Genomic DNA, 24,052 nt, shown 5'->3' with positions numbered 1-24,052 from the left:
CATATCGCTGTGATTTACAGCCTTCATCGGCGAGGGAGTCTATCGATCTGTTGTAGCCGTGCAGAAATTTTCCGTCTGATTCGCTAGATTGTAATCGAAATGATAACCTCTTTTTTGATCCCGCACAAATTTTTACCCATGAAACAACTCTATAGCAATCCATGAAATAAAAAGGCAAATCCTCCCTCAAAAGAGAGAAGAAAAACCCGGTCTTTCGAAGAAGCCAAATCCTCCTAAAGAAAAAGAAAAACCCTGTCTTTCGAGGGAGAAAAACTCCTCCCAGAAGAGGAAGAGTTATTATTAACCTAAAACAATAGAAAAATCACACAAAAACAAACGATTGGGGCTTTCCACCGATAAAAATCAATGGAAGCCCCTCCAATATTCAATAATGGAGGCTAGGGTTTTAGAGAGAGAAGAGAGGCTACTTTTAAACTATTTAATTTCTCTCATTTATTACTTATCAATAAACTACTAACTTCACTATTATTTTTTTTAAAAAGAATAATTTCTTAATACTCCAACTATCACACCTATCTCTTATTTTATTTAAGTTAATTAAATTGTCTACAACTATGTGTCGATCAAAGTGTAACACTTATTACGGAGTAAAATACAATGGGAGTAAGTTTAATATGTAGCTTAGTGGTTGCCATTACGGATTACTCGATTAGTGTTATAGGGGTTACTCACCTAAAATTATAAAGGTTAATCTGTTAGTGTTGTAGAGGTTACTTGTTGTTTAAAGAATACTTCAATAAGTATAACGAGGTGTTACTCTATCAATATAATGGGAGGAGTTACTCTGTAAGTGTTAAAGGGATTATTTTGTTAGTGTTGTAGGGGTTTCTCCATTTTTATTTTTATTTTACAAATGGTCATACCACCACTCATACGGTATAACTAGACACGCATAAAACGCTTTGTTAGTGGGATTTGATCTCATGACTTAGGCCAACCTTTGCCTGGTTATTTTCCTTTTTGGATATTTGGTAAAATATAGCCCCATTGAGTTTCATATTGCACCTGTCTAGATGTTGTAATTATTACCTCCAATATGTTCGTCATTATTAATATCATTTAATTAGATTATTGTTGGTTACAAATGATTGTATTAATATTGGTTGGTCACCTAATTAAAATTCGACCCCCATAATTTTTCCGGGTTAAAATAAAAAGTAGATGTAATAATGTACAAGTGATTATCGTAGTATATCACTAGTATGAATTAAGATGTAGTTTATAGGTTCGCCCCACCTAAAGGAAAATGCAAAATGGTTTAATTCTGAATCACCTTATTGATCCAGTTGATCTGTATTTGTACTTACATGCCCAAAAGAGGTAGTTTAAGAAGTTTAAGGCACCTAAAACACATAATAACCAGTAAAACCTCTCAAGGTGGTAACGGTTCAAATTGCTCCCGGCTAACCAAGCATTATGCTCATCATGCCCTCTTCTAGTAGCCGCGTTAACAATGGAAACAATAACCGAGCTAAGGTAGTAACCAATGGCCAACGACGCCCAAGAGAGCGAGGTTGCAAGAGACCTCATGCTTGATGGAGCTTCAGTAAAAAAGAACTCTAGCATCCCGGCTAAGCAAAAGAGATCGGCTGATCCAAGCAACGCGTACTGAATAGCAATCCAAAAGAAAGTTAATGGCAATGGTTCAACCGAGTCAACCATTCCTTGATCGATTGCTACTTGTTTCCTTTTCACCTCAACTAGGGCAGCCACGGCCATGGCTGCAACCGAGAGGATTAGGCCAACACCAATCCTCTGGAGGTGAGAAATACCGGTCTCTCTTTCAGTAATGTTACGCGCAAAGGGGATGATAATGTGGTCATAGACCGGTGCAAGGGCCATGATGATGACTATAGGAAACACGGGGAGTGAGGCCGGGGGTACTTTCAAGGAGCCGAGGTTGGTGTCCATAGACGCAGCCTGTTCCACCGAGAAGGTAGACAGTTGGGCTAGACAACAGTTGAGAAGTATTGTACTTGCAAAGATTGGAAAGATTTTTAGGACTATTTTCACTTCCTCTACCTCTTTTATGGTGCATTTTAGAGATGGAGAAAAAGGGTTTGAGTTCACTGCATTGTTTAACGGTTTAAAGCTCTCTGTTAATGTTTCCAAAGGGTCAGTTTCTATTATCTCTTGGCAACCCTTCATTGATTCCTCGCCTTCCTTAGACGTTTGTAGTGGATAACTTTGTGGGCTCGCAGCCATGTTTGCTACTGCATTGCTGGTGTTTTTGCTCATGCAGCTGTTGAGTGTAGAAGCTATTAATACCTGCATTTAGAAAATTAAAGCAAAGTTAGTAGTTACTCCTCTGATCCATCTTTAATATGGTAGATAAAACAATGATGTAAGGCCTAAACATCTTGATTTCAACAATATCACAAGTCGACAAGTCTAATGCACCTTTTTAATATAAACTTATCTTCTTAGAGCAACTCTACTAATGGCAAACCAATTGTCAAGTTTTAAAGCAAATTATCTTTCTAGTTACTTTGGGTCCCAATGGCTAGCTATTAACTAACTGTTTAAATTATAATTTTAATCTTTATGACTATTTTACTTTTAACAAGTCTTTTTTCAAGCAAACTAGCTTGGCCAAGCTAATTGCATATTCTAGCTAGCTAGTCAAGTTTGTAGCTAAAGACTATTTAAAATTACAAGCAAGTCCCTAGATACAACCAACTACTGAAATTGCTCTTTTCTATGTAGCTATTTTTCGTGACAGTTGTAGAAGGTTTTGTCTCATGTTTACAATTTTTTATTTTTATTTTTTTTTTTTTTTTTTTTTTTTTTTTGTTGCTCCTTGTATTGTCTATTATATGGAGTTGATTATGATCCTACATAAATTAGCCCATGTGTCGCTATTTAGTGAGAAAGTTAGTCAATTACCCTCACTAATTAACCAAAAAGAAACCAATTTGGTTGCTAATTTAAACATTTTGGATGCACACTAAATTCACATGGTAGGATTGTTGCACCTATATTAATTCCAAGAAATATAGATTTATTTTGAGATAATTTTATATTGAAAGAAAATACATTATGATAATCTTGCATACCTTTGATATGGTAGTTAAAGGACTTCCAGAGGGGATCTTGTTACGATAAAATGGAGAACCACCAAGGAAGACAGGAATAGATAACAATATAGACAAGGTGGAGATAAAGAAGCCCCATTTCCAGCCCTTGTTGTCCTCCACCCACACCACAAACGTCGTGGCGATGAGGCCACCAGCTGATAGGCAGAACACGAAGTAGTTGAAGAACGTTGATCTCTTTATCCTTCCTTGAGAAGTGCTCTCATCAAATTGCTCCGCGCCATGGGTTGGTAAGGACCCTTTAATCCCTCCAACACCGACGGCCACTAAGTAGAGTCCTATGTAGAGCATTGCTGCTTCCGAGGTGTTAGGTTCTCGGCATGGTGTTGTTGTGGGGTCCTTTGGGTTACACTGCGGCGGTTGTAGGGAGGGTTTGTAAGCTTGCACGGTCAAAACAACCAAACCCTGTATTAAAAGAAAAAAAAGTCATAATCAAGATTAGTTACTTTCAAGGTAGTTCGAATAATATGTTGTCTTATTATATTTATTATTTATAATAATTCCAACTCAACAATTTATTTGACAATTACTGATAGGTGAAAGTGATTTAGGACCATATCTCTTGACAAAAAGAAACAAATTACAAAAATGCATGCATTTTTTTTTTTTTCATACTTGGAACAAAATAATTTGTGAAAAATTGCTCATTGGTTGATATCAACCCTATAGATTAGGAAACTAGTGGGCCATATGGCCCAATTATCATGCATAATAAAAACGTAGACATTGATATTTACATAATTTTCGTAGAATACTATTTAATGTCAATTTCTTTGCGAAAACACAAAAAACTGTTGGGTCACTTCGTTCATGTGGGATTTTGTCTTTAATGTTAGAAGACTGGAGAAACTATACTTTAATGCGGTTTAGAATAATTTAGGCAAACTTTAGCAAAAGAAAAAAAAAACAATGAAATATCATCCGATGATCATCCGACCAATCTATATATGGTGGTGAGACATACACATCAAGTTACTCCTCAACGATATAGAAAAAATCCCTTAATTCATAGTTTCATTGATGAGTTTCATTAAAATTAGATCACACTAGAAGGTAACACAAATACACAAAAGACACAATTATTATTCTTTAAATAGAGGCCCTAACCTATGCCATGGCAATAATATGCACAATTATTAAGGGCTCAACAAATATAGGTTATGATACAATGTTGAATATCTTAAACAAGATGAAATGGGTATGGGTTATTATAATAAATCTAACTTAACTATAAACCCATAGGAGATTCTGTCCCAAAACTAATAGTTGATAGGAAAGCAACTTTACAAGCTTACATGTATAATGAGTTTTCCCTCTTCCCCAGTGTGGAATAGTTTATGTGCATACTTTTTTTTTCTAAAACGGTCTCGATATTACTTCAATAATAATAATAATAATGATAATAATAATAATAATAATAATAATAGTAATAATCACGCTTAGATTTATATATATCATCTCTAAACTAACCTGGATTTTTCGAAATGCTGTGAATTGTAAGTCGTTATGGTAAGACTAATCTCACATTAGTTTTTGCAAAGAAATATAAAGTATTTTGTATATCCGTGGTCATCTTAAAACACAAAGAAGGTATGTAAAGCTTTATGTAAAAATTATAATGCTCATTTATGCAAGCACCAATAATCCAAAAATTAAACATAAGGGCTTTATTCAATTTCATTCTTCTTCTTGGTGAAAAATAAAAAATACAAAACCAAGAGAAAAATTTAAAAATTGGCACACATTTTTCATAGCATACTTTGTTTACTTATATATCCTTTTTTGCGTGGATATCATCCATAGCAAAAAAATTAGTTGGTCAGCCAAATAACAAACAAAACAAAATATAACCAATCCAAAACAGAAATTGTTTTATCAACAAAAACTAGGATAATGGAAATGCATGGGTTTTAGCCATTTCTTATAAGTCACTCATAATATTGGAGTTTTTGGTACACTCCAAATTTTAATCGCTCATAAGTCAAAAGTCATTACGTGCATGTTGCGTGTGCATGGGAGAAGGGACCCTAAGTTCCCTTAAGCATTTCCACATATATTTAATTAAAGGAAATATTAATGTACCAATACCATATCTATATATGGACATTCTTCGTTAAAAGGTCTCTACAATTAATTAATCTATGATGGTCTTAATTTTAAAGGGTTTCATCTTAAAACAACCTCTACGACTGGATAAATTGGTTATAATTGACATACATAGTATGTAAAATTTTGGTGGTATGTTTTACTAAAAAAATACTTTGTATTGTTTTGAGCTGAAGAAAACAAGTCTAAAGGGTTTAGAGCGGTACAATAAATTAAAGCTTTAATTATTTTAAATTCGCTTAATGAAAGCAGGACATGTGCATTATTAATTGGTCAAACCGGATAAAAATATGTACAAGACCAATTTGAGAAGGACTCCCCTTAAAGTAAGGGTCTCCTTGAGTTAGTCGATAATTTTTTGGGTCATTTAGAAGACATATCATAATTAGGACAACTGGAGTCGATTGTTCCTTAATAAAATCCATTTATTCATATCTGGAAAAAAAAAAAACGATTCATTTCTCTTCCTAATTTAAATAATTTAAGGCCAAGTTTGAAAATTGGCTCCTGGTACCATGTATATCTATTTATATTTAGTTAGTATATTTCTTAGTATATAATAACACAAACCGTCATACAGAAATAAATAGCACCACATAAATAGCACCACATATCACGTTCACTATTTAACATTTTTTTTTCTTTCTATATATTTATAAAACATTTATATAAAAATCATCAATAATTTTTTTCAAGTTAATTCATTACATGTAATTAACATCATTTTTTTCACATTCCAATTAAATTAAATATAGATTATACAGCATTAAACAGTTGAAGATTCGAGACATTTCATAACTTGCATTATTTAAGTAACAAAATGAGGTGTTTCATTTTCTTAAATACACCTCAAAAAATTCTATAAGAAATAAACCATGCATCGAACGGGACAAAAGGCTAGTACTTTAATAATATACGGAGTAGTAGTTACACAATCGGTTTGAATTATTTGATCAGCTAATAATTTAAGCCTGTAACATTGATTGATCATAAAAAAAAAAATTCCAATCAAATTCTAGCAATTAACAATCGAGATGCTGAAGTTTTTACAAGTGTAATTTAACAAACATTTTCTAAGAAAACAATATTTCTTAATAATATCAATAATCAATTGATGATGTTTTTCAAAAAAAATAAATAATCAATTGATGATAATGCACAATAATGCATTTTCTCCTTAGAAATAAAATAATTAGCAATGTATAAATAATTAAGCTTTTTAATCACTTAGCTAAGAACTAACATAAACTTCATGTATTATTTTGAAGTGGTTGTGGTTTGACTTATCTATAGTGCATCCAACGTTTCCTCAAAAAAAAAATAATAAAAAAAAATAAAAAATAAAAAAAAAATAGTGCATCCAACGTTATTCAAGCGGTCAACTCTTCCTTTGGTCAACGTAATTTCCTAGATTTTATTGTTAATTTTACTTTAAATAAATATAATATTTTGCCAGCTAGAAAAAGATGACAAGCCATATGAGTACAACTGTACCTTTTACTTAAGAATTATTTTTATTAATTCAACCATATCTTATGCTCCACTTGCAAGTATATTGTAGTACCGGCCTAAATCTTGACACTAATACAAATTATTACATATGAATAAACTACATTTTGGTGGACTTTTGATCCCATTACTTAATTGGAAGTTTTCTTAAAATAATTATTCTATGCATAAAAATAGCTTATTCATTAAGATTAAGTATCCTAATAAACCTTATACTAATAATACGCTAATTAAACATACATCTATTGTAACTTTATAAGTATACCTTCCCCTATTTACGTGTTTTAAACACACAAAAACTCTATTTGTCAATCAAACATTTTCGAATTAGTATTTGTTTTATGAGTTATTAGTCCGTCATTATATAGGATTAAAACCGTAATTCACAAAGTGTCCTATTACGCATAAGAAAGTAGTTTTTATTGAGACCCGTACCCCTTCCATAAACGACTTATTCTTATATTATACCAACAGATAAGAACATCTTCTAGCAACATGGACGAAAGTAATACTATAATAAAAATGCATATTTATCATTATCATCCAGACCAAAGAAAGAAAAGTTTATTTCAGTGTATCAATACAAATAATGAAACATCTAAATGAGATGTATTAAAAGCTTCAATGCTAAAGATTCTTGATTGCAGTAGTGAAAGAATCATATACTATAATTAAGAAATCACACTTGTTACATATTCAATTCATGTCAATAGACAATTAACAATTGATTGCAAAATTACTTTAATTAATTATAACCCACTAGTTATGGGTTTATGGTATCAAAATGTCCTAAAATTATGGTATACAAGTATACGGAAATCATAATGCATCCCTTATTAATGGAATAAATCAGATCAGAAGAAACCATGCATATATATGAGTATTTTTTTGTCCTAAAGTTTTTTTTTTTTTATTAAATGTATCTCATATTTTCCATTTGATTAATGGATACTTCGTATATATATGCTCCAATTCTTAATCCACTTTTAACATTCCCCGCTTTTCCAATTCAAAGTTTGACAACTAATTTATGCAAAATATATTGATAAATTTAATATAGCAAGTAAAAATTCTATAAATTTTTAAAATATGTTTTCAATTTTAATATATTTAGATCCAAGAAGCTTGGGCATGTCCTATGGCATTTTCGGGTAATCGGAGAGGAGAGTATAGCATATAAATATAGTGGAGAATGCTGAGTAACGTAGCTTTAGGTATATATAGTGGAGACATGATTCTTATGTGGTTATAACTAGAACTTTAGGGTTTAAAATTACATTTTCTAAATTGTTTCAAGTATTGTATTAATTTATGATTGAATGACAAAACCACGCATTTATTAATAATATAATTAGTGTGTATCCCGAGGGATGTCCCGGGTTGCTAATTTGTGTACTTCTTGCTTTAATTTAACAATTATGTTGGACAATTTGTGTAGTTAGTGTGTGTAGTGGTTCGGGCATTGCCTTGGATGTCACCTTTTTTTATTACATCATATGTGTATTTATATTTTAATCTTGTTAAAAATAAATGAATTATGTTGCCTCTAATTTACTTAATAAATGAAAGGAATATTTTAATATTATGTGAAACTTGAAAGATTAATAATAGTTGGTTGAGATGGTAAAAGTATTACCTATATATATTGGAGGTTATGGGTTCAAATCTTGTTGAAAGCATATTTTATTTTGTTAAGTGAAGTGGCTAGCTTACGTTGCGCATATACGTTGGATAATGACATGGCATTGTGACATAGGCACACATATTTTGAAGAGTGCCACGTGGCACCATTCTTTAAAAAGGAACGCCTTTTAATATATAGTATATATAAATAAATATTTCGATTAACTTAAATTTCATTTTGAACTTGTTTAGGTAGATTATAGATCGAAGGCTTGTAAATCACAAAGACTTGCGTGGACCCGGTCCACAATAATGTTATTGTGGATTCGATATTTATACACACGCAACTAACATTATATTGAACATAGTGACCCTTACTCTTGACATAGTAACCTTAATTTTAACTTAGTAACCTTATTAAAATTAATATAACGTTTAATATTATTGTGAACTTAAAGCACAACGTTATGACCCTAATGTTAACATATTGACCTTTATTATTCATATTAACTAGTATATAAAATATTTCGTTAAAAAATTAACCTCTTATAGTCTATATATTACCAAAATGACTTTTATTTCAACATAGAGACCTTTTTTCAACTAAAGTGAACTTTTTTTTAACTAATAAAACAAATATAGTTTCTCAAATATTAGTGGTCCACAATAACTTAGTGTGAACCAGGTCCATTTAAGAATTTGTACTTGTAAATATATCACATTTCTATTCTTGGAATGTTATCTTTAAAGTGAGAAGGTTTTAAAAACTAGCTGATGTGAATAGTCAAGTGCACCATATAAGCAAAAACCACTACTCAGATCATTAATTGTTAAAACTTGTGGGCGCATTTAATTTATTAGCAAGAAACTACCGCTTTAGTATTTTAGCTTTAGACTCAACTTGCAAAAGTTTAATAGAAAACAAAATCATAAAGAGAGAATTATTATGAGGATGAAAGAAAGAGAAAGAAAGAAAACAAAAACCAGAAGTTTATACCGGAGGATAATCAACTTGCAAAAGGCAAAAGCAAAATAAAGGATGCTGCATGATACTAATAGGGTAAGCAATATAATTAGTATTAGCAATTAATAGTGTACGGTATGCAAGTCCAAATAACAAAATATTGAGTCCAAATAACAAAAAATTGATACATTAATCTACACATTACACATACACCAGACAATGTTGCGCTCCTACATTTGTTTGTTGGTCTGCCCCAAGTTTGAATTAATTAATGCGTATAATTTAATGGAAAATGTTACATACAGTTTTTTTAAGACCGCTACATATATATCACGACATGTTGACTTAGTATTTTTATTTTAATTTATTTTAATGAAAAACATTTGTTGTGTTTGTACTCCGTACATATTACTCATATCTTATGTGTAAAAAAATAAATACTCTATAATCCCTCCATCCCTAAATTACATTCCTCTTTATAGCATTTATTCCTCACATAATAAAGAGAAAAAGGAATGTAATTTAGGGACGGAGGAAGTATATCTTACTCCGTAATAATTATAGTAGAATTTATTATATTTCTCTCCATACATTATACTAAATTATCGTATTTAATGTATTGATTTCCAAACTTATTGGTATTTTAATTAATAATTTCAAAATACACATACGAGTAAAATGCTTACATGGTTACATGTACTAGTAAACACGAGTATGAATAGGGTCTATAATACTCCCTTTATTTTTAAACACTTGTTTTATTATTCATGCATAGAGTATTAAGAGAAATTGAAGAAAGTAATAAAATATGGAAGTAGTGGGATAGGTGAAAAAAAATTAAAAAAAAATTATAAAAGGTAAAAGTAATTGGGAGAATCGGAAGAGAGAGAATATGAAATTATTAAGGGGGGTGTTAAATACCGCCATCCAAATTTATCACCACCGCCATCATTTTAAGCAAATTGACAATCTTGCCCTTACTTTTTTTTCCCATTTTCATTCTGTAACATTAGTCCATCAACCACAACCGTATCAACCACCACCTTCTACACCGCACCCACAACGACGGCAAAAGTTAAAGGGATAGTGATCGAGGTGGCTTGATGAAAAAAAAATCAAGGATCAATCGGAGCTCCACGGTAACCGGTTTTGGGCTCCGGTTACCATGGTCAACCGGAGGTCAAAACCGGTTACCATCCACGGTACCCGGAGGCCAAAACCGGTTACCATGGACGGTAATCGGAGCCTAATTCAAAATTTGCTCAATTTTCTTTTAAAAACAAAATTAATATGGTGTGGCCGGTAACCGACGACCAAATCCGGTTGCCCACCACCGGTAACCGGCGACCAAATCCGGTTGCCCACCACTCGGTAACCGAAGGTGAAAATCGATTACCGGCGCGGTCAACCGGATTTGGTCGCCGGTTACCGGTGTTGGCAACCGGTTTTTACCTCCGGTTACCAGTTTACCACCCACTTATTTCATAAAAAAAAAACTAATTGGAAACTACTTACCTCCTTTCCGCCGTAGCTGTCGCCGCCGCCAATGTCTAAGTCCGCGCCGCCTCCACCGCTTGAGATCAAGCCACCACCGCTGCCTGAGCTCGCCGCCAATTTCTTCCCGGTAAAACCCAAATATGTGGTTGTGTGGTAAAAAAGGTGAGTGGTTGGTGTTTGAGGAGAGAGAAAAAAAAATAAGGGTCAAAGATGGATTTGGGTTTAGTAAGGGCAAAATTGTCAGTTTGCTCGAAATGATGGCGGTGACGATAAATTTGGACGACGGTATTTAGCATTCCACATTATTAAAATATGGTTTATATTGGGTCTACTAATTGAGAGATATAATTAAATATTGTAAAAGTTTTCTAAAGAAGAAAATGAAGTAAGTATATAAAAACTGCGGCTAATGAAAAGTTGAGAAAATATTTCAAAGGGAGAGTATGGGACTACATATAACAATACTCGAAAATAAAATAGTCCAAGTCATTTATGCACCGTGGGCATTGGGCAACATGTCTCTTGCATAGATAGTCCTATCCAGATCAGAGTCCCACGTTGTTAAGACCATGGGTTCAGTGCAGTTAGTTATACTGTACATTGGAATGCGTGGCGATTTATAACTCTCTAATACTGACTGCACTTATCATATCCGTCCAAAATTTTATCAACAGATTTTATGAGCCCTTTGATTAATTCAACAAAATTATTTAAATAAAAAAAATATAGAATTAAAATCCACCGATGGACATAATTTTCCCTGTCCAAATTAATGTTTTCGAAATCATATTCAGCATCGTGTGTACGAAAGAGAATAAAATTGGATAATGTACTATGCCAAACTTTTTATTTTATATTTTTTTAAAAGGTGAAAGTTTGTGCATTTGAAAAAAAAAAAAACCCTTTGTCAAAAAAAATAAATAAATAAATAAATAAAATTATAGAGTGGTTCTTTTGAGAAATTATTAACACTAAATATACTTTTTTTTTTAAAGGTTTACGCGGTTATTCCTTAGTCTGAATCAGATTTTTTTTTTTTTTCACTCCGTATATTTAAGAGTATTAGAATTTGAATCATAAAATTTTTCAATGATTATTAGTATTAGGAGAAAGGTAATTGACATGCTTAATAAATATTAATACTAAGCTTGATATCGACTCCTTAAGTTATGGTCTATCTTAAACACTAATCCGTACTAGTCTAAAAAATGTAAAATGTACATGTTACCTACTTATGACTTACCCCTTAAATTCTTAAAACTAATAACCTATTAACATGACAAGTAAAATATGAATTTGACTATAAAGAATAGAATAGAAACTAAAATTATTCACCCTTTGCTTTTCATATAAAAGCTAAATCATTCACTAATTAAGACAATATGAAATCCATATTATTACTACCAAACAAATTTAGGTTGTGTTTGTGAAAGGAATCACCCATCATTAAACGACAATATAGATGAAGTAAATTGACATTAGCAACATGGGTTTTTCCTTAGCTTTCGGGGCTTACTATTATTTTATATGTTTTTTGAAACCAATTTTTGTTAAAACTACTTTATCTAAACGTTTATTGTCCATACTTGCAACAAAGGTTAGTTGTTTTTCCTATTTTCTTTTCCTAACTTTAAAGTCTCTTTATAAAATTAATCAATTTAATATTTCTCTATAAGAGGTTCATGACCAAATTAGGCAAATTGAGTTCTATTTTGCACAAATTGGAAAATTAATTTTAAAATTACTTTCTTTTTTTGAAAGTAACTAATTAATTGGTGACAAGTAAAAGAATGTATTAAATTTTAATAACCTTTTATTTTATGTAACAGATTATTAATGTCAACATCATTATAGTCACACAAAAATATACAAAGTACCCTGTATAAAATTAAAATTAAAATTAAAGAAACATTGTTGAAACAAAATAATTGAATTATGTAGATTTGTTTTTATTATTGGCGTGTCAACTGACACCCTATGGCAATACATATGTCAAACCATTGATTACAACTAAACCTATCACTACATGGCTTTAGAAAATGTAAAATTATTATTTCTAGTAAATTAAAAGTTAATCCTTAATGTGAAAGGAAACATTTGCTTCTTTTAGCTTACAAAAATTAAATTAAATTATAGTCCAAGAAGTCAATAATTAATGAAATTCAAGATAACAAAACCAAATAACTATTTGGCTCTACCATGCAAATATTCGATTAAGAGGCAATTCCTAAAGAAAAATCAAATGGTATATGGAATCAAATCATAGAAAAATACTCTAGAACTTTAATTAAATAATACCATCAAAGGCAAGTTGACTAATAATTGTTGGAAAATATAAATTTAAAAAAAAAAAAACATATTAAATTAAAAGTAGAGGAAAAATTGAACAAACTTACCAAAAACTCAATGAGAGCACTAGTAAGATAGACTTGATAAGATGTGAAAAAGGCATCCGAAAGAAAACCACCCAACAAAGCAAGAAGAAAAGCGGTGCCCATGAAATTTGTGACCGTATTTGATGATTTTGATGGCGTAAAATGCATGTATTTTGATACATACAATACTAAATTGCTTGCATTTGCCAAGAATGCCATATTTTCCATCACTTCCACCACTGTTACATAATAATAATAACACACAAAATTATTTATATAGCGAATTCTCAATTTTGAATATATATACGTTTTAAATGGGGATATCAATAGTTACGGATAGAGTATAAAACCAAGCCTGAGACTGTTATTACCATTAGCTGAGGTTGGAGTGTAAGGATTGATTTTATATACTTTATTGATTATTACCTAAAACAAAAGATGCGGATACAAATCCGCCATGGCGGCCACGACGAGCTGGCCGGCCCTTCCAATCGACGTAGCCTTCCCATATCTCACCACTGCCGCCGCCGCCTTGTTGTTTTTGTGCAAGCTGGTGATTTTCTACCTCCTGCAAGAATAAATTCAATTGTTAGTTAGGGTCTTAGGGATTGATGAAAGATTTAACGAACAAGGTCTTAGAAAATAATTAAAGTGTTAGAAAACTAACCATTTTAATTTTTTGGGTAGGAGGAAAAAGGGTGAAAATAGAAGAGGGGAAAGGAGCGCGTATGTATTTGTGTAGTGATAAAATGGTCAAGGGAGAGAGAAGTTAAGGGGAAGGTGATTGGTAGAGAAGATGATGGATACGAGAGATTTATAAATAAAAAGGGGGTTGAAGAGAAGGACTTGGGGAGGGGAAAGGGGGTGTTATGATGGGACACTTTAAATTAAAGAATCCAACAAGGTAGGATGGTTGTTAATCATTTTGATTAACTGGGGCAAGCTCTTATTATACCCCGCATTATACATTTAATTTTAAAATAAATGTTTTGGAGTTATTTTTAAAGTGAAATTTTAATTAAAGTTATGGAGTAGTTTTCTGAAATTATTAATTAGTATAAATGATAAAAAAAAATTATATCATTCGAAAGTTATACATCTATAGGATTCTAACAAGTACATATACTCTTATATATATAGACAACCAAGTTCAAATGAGAGCTAATTCTATTATGAGAACTGCGAACCAAATTCATGGGTTTAAAGTAAAGCAAAATATTATTAAAGTAAATAATTTTACAAGTAAATACTTAATTATTTAACCCCTTGCAAAATTTATTCTAACATTCAATGAAGATTGAAAACATACGTAGGGCCTGTTCTGATTTGCAAAACTGAGCTGAACTGAAATGAACTGAATATTTTATGAGAGAAGGAAATTAAGAACTGAACTGAACTTATTGGAGCTGAAATGCATTAAACTGAAAATAAGTTGAAGAGAACAAAACCGTAGTATTAATTATCATCAAGTAGCAGCTAAAGTGACATTTTTAATTTCAATGATGAAAGAATTATTTTGGATAAAGTCTTGTTAATTAATTTAATACTAAAATAAACTAAAAACTAGTAAAAGTAAATGAAATTAGTAAAAAGAAATTAATGAAATTACATTAAAAGTGAATAAATTGGAAAAAAGTTTTCAAATATGCAAAATTACGAAAATCTCATTAATGAAGAGGGTGAAACGTGAGTCATAAGATGGAGCGTGATCAATAACTGAGATTGGTTAGTATTTGCACTGTCATTATATATGCACCTAATTCTCACATGATCTCATTTCTATATATAATTGAGATCATGTGAGAACCAAAGGCTAAAATGAGAATTATGAACTAATCTATATGCTTAATTAGATCATGGTAATTGAAAAATCCATAATCTCCGCGTCCACATGCATAAGTGGGATGCTCACAGAAAAGAAATGAGGTGATCATGGACCATCCAATTAACATGATCTAAGGGCTTAGATTAGTTCCTCATCATTCTCATTTTAGCCTTAGTTCTCATAAGAATAATGAATCCAATAAAAATTCATATGGTTAACTATTATGATCACGCTCCATCTTATGCCTCACGTTTCACCCTCTTCATCTTATGAGCTCACTATTATGATCACGCTCCATCTTATGGCTCACATGATCATGTATCCATAAGTTTGGTTGATAGTGAATGTTATATTTACAAATATGGAGTATAATAATGGGACAAACAAAAAGAGAAGTAGAGAATATTATTTGTGTTTCATTTATACCACAAAGTTTCTGACACACAAACGCATGTAAGATAATTTTATGAACGCTTTTAATTATAAGTTAATAAATATATAATTATTTATAATTTATATTTTTCAAGCAATTTTATACAACGCATGAGCTAAACAATTACTAATTATCGAGAGCCAACTAATCATACAAGCAGTCAAGCACTTATAATGTCCATTATTAGTATGATTAGTATCAAGTGCTATACCTTTAACCCAATATACTTTATCTTTTTTGTTGTAAAAAGTAGCAAATGCATGTTTAAGATGCATAAGAGATGAAATTGAAAAAGGACGGATGTTATTGACAAATTCAGGTAATTATGTACATTATTGAGCATTTTTTATTGAGCATTTGACACGAAATACATTAAAACTTAAAAAGGCATGTCAAATACATTTATATGGTTTAGCTAGGGATTTTTCTTGTGCGGAAAGTCTCAATTATTTATCTTATTTTATACTTCCTCTATTTTTTTTAGTTGACACATTATCACGTTTGGCAACGCATGTTTTTAACGATTAATATATCTTATTATCAACGTTATTGTACAATTTTAAGAAGTGGATAATATAAAATATAAATTGAAATGATTCAAACAAAATCCCACATGAATATGTTTTATCGTATCCATAAACCACAAAAGCGAGTCAAAACGCGTTGTGTAAATAATGTAAAAGTCAAATATTGTCAACTAAAAAAAAGGAGGAAGTATGAGTTTGTTCTATATATCTTATATTCACTTATTTCAAATCTCATAAGGAAGGGTATTTATTATTCGGATTAAATCCCTCATTTCAATCCAAATCAAATTATTAATTTGGATTGCAATCGAAATTTAAATTGAATCATATCAGATTGAATTTTCTTCGAAAACTCAAATTCTTTGATCGGATTGTTTTAACTTCATTTGGATCCAAAAAATTGAAATATGAAACCATGATTTTATAAATAAAGGTTAATATATTAATCACGTAAAACTATGGGTCTGTTCTCATTGACTGAACTAAACTGAACTGAACTGAGCTGATCTGAACTGAACTGAACTGAGCTGAACTGAACTGAACTGAGCTGAACTGAACTGAACTGAACTGAACTGAATATTTTATAAGAGAAGGAAATTAGGAGCTGAACTGAACTGAACTGAACTGATCTGAACTGAACTGAGCTGAGCTGAACTAAACTGAACTGAACTGAACTGAACTGAATTTCAATGTAATAAGAGAACAGGCCCTGTGTTTTATTACAATTTTATAATTAAGCAAACTATGTTTTTAATTATTGCATTAATCATGTACAAGTGTAAAAACTATGTTTTCATCATGACTTGAATTTTTTTAATTGTATTTTTATTTTATACTCGCATTAGGTCCTTGTAACTTATTATAATACGATTTTTTTAATTTTTTTTCTATATAGAAAGTTACAAGGACTTAATGCGAGTATAAGAATTTCAACAATTTCTTCTTCTTTTTTTTTTTTCCGACCTAATGCGGGTAAAAAAATAGATGCGTCATTTTTTTTCCCTTCTCTTTTAGGTAAGCTTTTGCTTCCGAAGTCTTTATGCATACATTTTTCATTTGGTCTCCACTGCCCTTTATAATCCATAAACTCGTTTAATATTTTTCACCAAAAAGTATCAAGAAGTCCGTAAAATCTTAAGTGATGATGTACTAAAAAAACGAGAGAGTACGTAAAGTATGTTCTTGAAATAATGTGAAGAGAATATATCCTAGCGAAATAAGATGGTGAAAAAAAAAAAAAAAATCATGATATCAAACCCAATAAACACGTTACATTGTATCTAGAAACAACCAGTATGAAAGAAAACATGTTAATATACTTTTTGTTCAATTCAATACTAATCAGAATTCTAGATATAGAATCAAACATAATGGGAAAGATGAACTATGCAGACAATACCATGGCATAGAAATCTCTCTGTTTTTGGGCTTAGATTCAAGGCCCAACGTAACAAAATGAGTAGCTTGCAAGTAAGTTTTAAGTAAAGTTTGTTGTAAAGTATGATACGTAGTAAAAAAGTTGCTCACTAATTTTTCACGTTTGTCACATTTCTACTAAAATCTTTCATATAGGACTTTTTTTTTATTTTTTATTTTACCTCATGTTCACATTGAAATTTTCAGGAGTAGAATATATTCTATATGTTTGTCCATGTTTCTTTAGATTTTAGAACTGTGCATTTTACATGCCATGCGTGTTACGTTTGTATAATACGTGTGTTACGTTTCATGTATATTACATATGTGATCCAATGTAGCTTCATTATATTATAATATTAATTATGAATTACATACAGCAACATCAAAATAAAAATGCATTTGAAAAAGAAAAAAAAAAAGCAACGCATTGACCATAATCGAGTCTGATTTTATTTTCTCACCTTTCACTCTCGCCTCTTTCATATTTTTGTTTCTCTGACCATGGTATTGACATACACTAAACTTGGACAAAAAAATTATACATTTATACGTACGAAGTATATTATTGTGCTCTTTGATCCTCTTTTATCCAAATTAGATAGGTTCACTTATTAGACCAATCTTTATTGTACAAACTTATCATCCATATCATACTATTTCAGCCTTTCTAGAATAAAACTTCATTTAAATACTTCATCCGTCCCATAATATAGTTCTTGTTTGTGTTTTTTCACGGTATTTAAGAAATAGGAGGAGAAAGTGGATGAATTACATTAATAAAAGTGAAAAGTAAAATCGTAGACAAAAGTGAGAGAGAGAAAGTAGAAAAAATACAAAGTATGTGCAAAATTCAACAGTAATTAGGAAGTATAATGAATAAAGTTAAAAAAGTGAAGGTATAATAGACTTTACATACTATCTTAAAATAGAAATATAAACAACATTTTAGATCTCCAAAATAGGGAAACATAAACTATATTATAGGACAGAGGGAGTATAATATTATTTATTATATGAAGTAACTCATTCCTAAACAACCCAGAGCCTTACATTCATTTACCAATCATTGAAAGATAAGGTAACGGCTTATAATTATAATATACTTACACTTGCAAAACATTCCAAAATTTGTTATTTAATTGGATTAATTTTGCCCCTACAAATATCTCATGTCAAATTTTGACCAAACAAATGGTTTTCAGGTAAGATTAGGCAAATAATAATCCAATTTTAATTTCCTAACTTTTGACTGAAACGTGCCATATTTTAAGAGCTTAGTGGACATGCTTAGCAGATATGTAGAACATTAGCAGACCAAAATGTGACTCATATTATTGGTGTCATCTTTGTTAATTATATATGATTATGACCTTCACATTAATATAGATTTACCATTTACTTTTCTTCATGTAAAGATTACGTTAGTCATTATAAATAAATTTATATGAATCCCACTACTATAATGATAATATCATCATTGCACCAAATATATTGTTTTGTGATCAGTAGCGTCATTTCTATGCTTGTTTGTGGCCAATTGGCCAATATAACTGTTCCACAAAACCAGGCCAGCATTGACATGAGCCCATGACCTATGCGTTGTCGCCCTTGTCGTTACATCTATTTTGTTTCTGAGTACACTCACAGATAAATTTATCCAGATAGATTTATCTAAGATTTTTATCAATTAATTTACTTTAACTGTTAGGTTATGTAAATAATCTACAGTATTTAGTTTGTAATTATCTTGTAATTTATATAGTATTTTTTTTTTTTTTTTTTTTTTTTTTTTTTTTTTTTTTTACAAAGAGTACTATAAATGAAAAAGCAAGATTACAACCTAAACTAAGCAAGATTACACGATAAAACATTGGGGGTCGGACCATACAACTTCTTATGATTGGGAAACCAAGTATACCCGATGGGACAAGAAGCTATTCTCTTAGAGCCGCTTAACCTGCAAGACAAAGAGTTAGTAAAAAGCCCGGGAGACCTACTTTGCAGAGTGGCGTATTTCCTTCTAAACCTGGGACGGGGAGACGAGACAAAATCCAACAAATTTTCAGAGGAGGACGTTGTTGGGTGAACGGAAGCCTGCAAAGGGGAAGAAACCGACGGACCTGGTAGGAGTGTCGACGTAGCCTCACATGATGAATCTTGATTTGCCATACCTATGGCTGGATCTACTTGCATCAGAACTGGAGTCATTTCACACCTATCATGCCCTTCCACAGGGGGGTGACTAAGCTCCATTGGTGTAGAACCTTTTTGAGTTTCACCACTATCCATCTTTCTCGAAGGATTGGCTACTCGGATGGTAATAAAATTCTTTTGGGAAGAACAATAGTATTGTACTGTTCTCCCTTTGGAAATCACTCCATACATTGTTGGAGTGAGATGCAAATAGGAATCATATTGCTTTCGGCTTGAGAACCGAAAACTTGACCCTGTTAGATTTGAGTTTTTTGTTTATGAAGTTTCCTTCAGGACACAATTGTTATGTATAATGTTGGGCCTAAGATTTTGGTTGGTAGGGTTGACTTTACCCTCCAAATCCAAAGAATTGCCGTCAACATTCTTATCCATGTTGGTGTTGTCTGTCATGTTGGTGTGTTGTTGAAAAGAATGATGTCTCTCATCTTCGAGTTTTTGGTTGTTTATACAAAAGGGTTGAAAAGAATGATGTACATGTTGACCATACCAAGACAAAGAGCAGGTCGGCGATAAGGAAACCCGAACTCCACTTCGTCGGTGGGACAAAGAGATAACCGGTGGCTCAAAGACGACGCCGAACTACCTGCGAACCTTGAAACAAGTCAGCAAAGGTACCGAAGAAGAAACCCCCAATAGAAACCCTAACCTACCAAAACTCCGAAAAAAACCGAATAATATGGATTTATGGTAGGCGAAACAGGTCTAATCAAGCGCAACCCTTCAGAGACTGCTCGCCGGCGACCTTATAAGAGCAGCGACGCTCAGGTCACCGGTGGCAGGAGAAAATCACGGGGTGTGGGTGTGGCTCTGTTTTAAGGAGAGAAGGCAGAGCTTTTTTTAGAAGAGAAAGTAGTTAATGTTACCAAATACCTTTTTTTATTTTTGAGGTTAAAATTGTAATTTATATAGTCAAAGGGCTATCAATTAGTTCCCATTTTGTAGCCTATAGTTATGCCTAAATTAAGGCTTATAGCTTGTATATATTTGACAGAGGTGATCAATAATAATCACGGCAAATATTCTTATATGGTATCACGAGTTCTAGGTTATCTCTTTTCCTAAACCTCAGCTTCCGCTTCTCTTCTTCCTCCTCTATCCATGGCCGACACTAGCAAAATTCACCCAGCCACCGTTGTGCCAAATATTAAAGCCTGCATTCCTGTCACGCTTGATTATGAAGGCAAGCAATACAACAGCTGGTCTACCCTTTTTCAACTGCATTGCCGCGCCAATTTGGTGATTGACCATATCCTTCCTCCGGCAGTTGATCCTTCGGCCAAGGTTTCCGCTCCGACGGAAGCCGACAAAGCTTTCACTCAGCGCCTTGATGACATTGTCCGTCAATGGATTTGTGGGACTATCTCCTATGACCTACTCAATTCTATTCTCGACCCCGATGACTCGGCCGCTGATGCGTGGAACCGGTTGAAGAATTTTTTCCTCAACAACAAATCTGCGAGAGCCCTTCAATTTGATGTGCAATTTACAAACACTCGGCTTAATCAATTCGATGGAGTCAAGTCTTATTGCACACATCTAAAAACCCTAGCTGATAATTTGAGAAATGTTAGTGACAAGGTCTCCGACAATCGGATGGCTCTACAACTTTTGAAAGGTCTCTCGGAGGAGTATAAACCTTTTCGTACGTCCGTTCGTCATCTCAATCCTCTGCCCTCTTTCGATGCACTTCGTTCCATGCTTGAATTAGAAGAACAAAGGAATGCCACTGATCTCTCTCTTGAGTCTCAAGACGAGGCTCACATCACGCCAACCCATACTGCATCGCAAAACCATGCTAAAATTACCCAACAATCATCTTATGGGTCAAATCAGCGCGGTGGAGGTAATGGCCGGAAAACCACCAAGGGAAAAGGTGGCTCCGACAATGGCATAAATGGTTTCGGGCAGCAGCGCGGTGGCTCAGGGCAGCATCCGCCCCAACAGAGACCACCGTCGCAGCAACATCAGCAGGCAGGGTGGATGTATCCTCCGCCTTGGGTATACTGGCAACAGCAGCAAGGCCCTTAGGCTCTTCCTCCCTGCCCCTATCCGTCAACAGGTCCGGGCTCCTCTCCTTGGGCAACTCGGCCACAGCAGCAGCAGGGCAACCAAGTCGGTGTTCTTGGACCACGGCCACCTCAAGCCTATTATATGTCGGATCCGACCTCCTCGGGGTACAAACCTATTAACATTGATCAGGCGATGCACACTATGAGTTTGACTGATCCGAACTACTACATGGATACGGGTGATACTTCTCACATGACAAACTCTCAAGGTAATCTGACTTCCTATTTTCCTTTGAGCAATGGTCATCATAATTCAATTATTGTTGGTGATGGTAGCAAAATTCCAATTTATGGTTATGGTCACAAATCCTTAAACCGAAACACACTCCACCTCAAAAACGTTCTTCATGTTCCCAAATTAGTCAAAAATCTCATTTCTGTTAGGAAATTCACTATTGAAAATAATGTTTCCATTGAGTTTGATCCTTTTGGGTTTTCTGTGAAGGACTTGCAGACGGGGAGCAAGCTAGTGAGATGTAATAGCAGTGGCAATCTTTATCCCTTCTTCACTGATCGTCAAGTCCTCTCAAACTGCATTCCGCCAGCTTTTACAATTATTTCTCCTAGTGTGTGGCATTCCCGTCTAGGTCATCCGGGAAATGCGGTTCTTAGTTCTTTACGTAGTAGTAATTTCATTCAATGTAATAAGGCTAAACATGTCTGTCATTCTTGCCCATTGGGTAAATTAATAAAATCTCCTTTTTACGATTCGATGTCTCATACTACTATGCCTTTTGATATTATACATAGTGATTTGTGGACCTCTCCAATTCTTAGTTCTCTTGGACATAAATACTATGTCCTCTTTCTTGATGACTACACGAATTTTTTATGGACTTTTCCGATCTCTTCTAAGTCTCAAGTCTTCGATCTTTTTAATCGTGTTCGCACATATATTCGAACTCAATTTGAAAGAGAAATAAAACCATTTCAATGTGACAATGGTACCAAATATAAAAATGCTCCATTTGAAAATTTTGGTCACCAACATGGCATGGTTTTCCGTCTTTCTTGTCCTCACACCTCTCCTCAAAATGGCAAAGCGGAAAGAAAAATCAAAACGATCAATAATATTGTTCGTACTCTTCTTTGTCATGCATCCATGCCACCCTCTTTTTGGCATCATGCTCTCGAAATGGCCACTTACCTTCACAATATCTTACCTACAAGCTCCTTGGTTATTATTCTCCGACACAAATTTTGTATCAAAAACAACCCGATTACTCTCATCTTCGAGTTTTTGGTTGTTTATGTTATCCTCTCTTTCCTTCATCCAAAATTCACAAGCTTCAATCTCGTTCATCTCCTTGTGTCTTTTTGGGATATCCATCTAATCATAGGGGGTATAAGTGTTTTGATATGTCAACAAGGAAAATTATTATAGCCAAGCATGTATGGTTTGATGAGTCAGTCTTTCCTTTTGCTAATATTCACACTCCGAAATCTCATTCTTATGATTTTTTGAGTTATGATTCGGATAATCTTGCCAACCCTCATTTTTTTAGTCAAATTCTTGCGCAACAAGAGCTGCAGCAGCACCCCGAAGCTTCTGGTCAGCCCAATGGCTTTCAAGAGGCCAAGGGAGAGCTACGGCCTGCTGCTCTTGCTTCTTTACAGCCCACTCCGCATGCTAGTTGTGGTGGGACTGCTCAAGCCGCAGCCACCCTGCGGTCTTCTCTGCCTCCCCCTAATCTTGAGCAGTGCACTCCCCCGCTCTCTCCCATTCATTCCCACTCACCTACATAAGGGTGTGACACCCCCCTAGCACTCAGCAGCGTGATAATTTATCACCAACTGCCATCCCCGCCGGGTCACACGCGGGTGCTGGCGTGGGGGATGATCTGAACACTTTGCCGAGGTTGAGTTTCCTATCCCTCCTCCTCCTCTCAATCCCGTTCCCTCTCATCCCATGGCTACTCGTAGTCACCATGGGATTGTAAAACCAAATCCGAAATATGAAAATCATTCCCTGCTTACTACCACCTCCATATCTCCAATTCCAAAAAATCCCGTACATGCCTTACGTGACCATAATTGGAAAGTTGCTATGCAGAAAGAGTTTGATGCTCTTATTGATAATGGTAATTGGGAATTGGTCCCGCGACCGTCCAATGTGAATGTGATTCGTTCGCTCTGGATTTTTCGGCATAAAACGAAGTCTGATGGCTCCTTTGAGAGACATAAGGCTCGTCTGGTTGGTGATGGGAAAACTCAAAGAGAAGGGATTGATTGTGATGAGACTTTTAGTCCGGTTGTGAAACCGGCAACTATACGGACGGTTCTTAGCATTGCTTTGACTAAAGATTGGTCTATTCATCAACTTGATGTGAAAAATGCTTTCATACATGGCAACTTGAATGAGACAGTTTACATGT

The 24,052-nt window shown here is 33.4% G+C and overlaps 1 protein-coding gene across 1 annotated transcript; it reads right to left on the bottom strand.

Moving 5' to 3' along the window:
- Positions 1-1,193: 1,193 nt before the first annotated feature.
- Positions 1,194-13,988, bottom strand: LOC145566492 (protein NRT1/ PTR FAMILY 4.6-like). The gene is made up of 5 exons (XM_081625912.1): positions 13,858-13,988; positions 13,617-13,758; positions 13,212-13,429; positions 3,078-3,521; positions 1,194-2,289 (listed from the first exon to the last, which is right to left on the bottom strand). Exons 1-5 carry the CDS (start codon positions 13,858-13,860, stop codon positions 1,291-1,293), a joined length of 1,806 nt encoding a protein of 601 aa, XP_081482038.1. The 5' UTR covers positions 13,861-13,988; the 3' UTR covers positions 1,194-1,290.
- Positions 13,989-24,052: the final 10,064 nt, after the last annotated feature.

This window comes from Chenopodium album, chromosome 1 (genome assembly GCF_948465745.1).
Source record: "Chenopodium album chromosome 1, dcCheAlbu1.1, whole genome shotgun sequence".
In the NCBI taxonomy this organism is placed as follows: Eukaryota; Viridiplantae; Streptophyta; class Magnoliopsida; order Caryophyllales; family Amaranthaceae; genus Chenopodium; species Chenopodium album.
The sequence above is the reverse complement of the archived record's forward strand: the minus strand, read 5'-3'. Positions and strand labels throughout refer to the sequence as shown.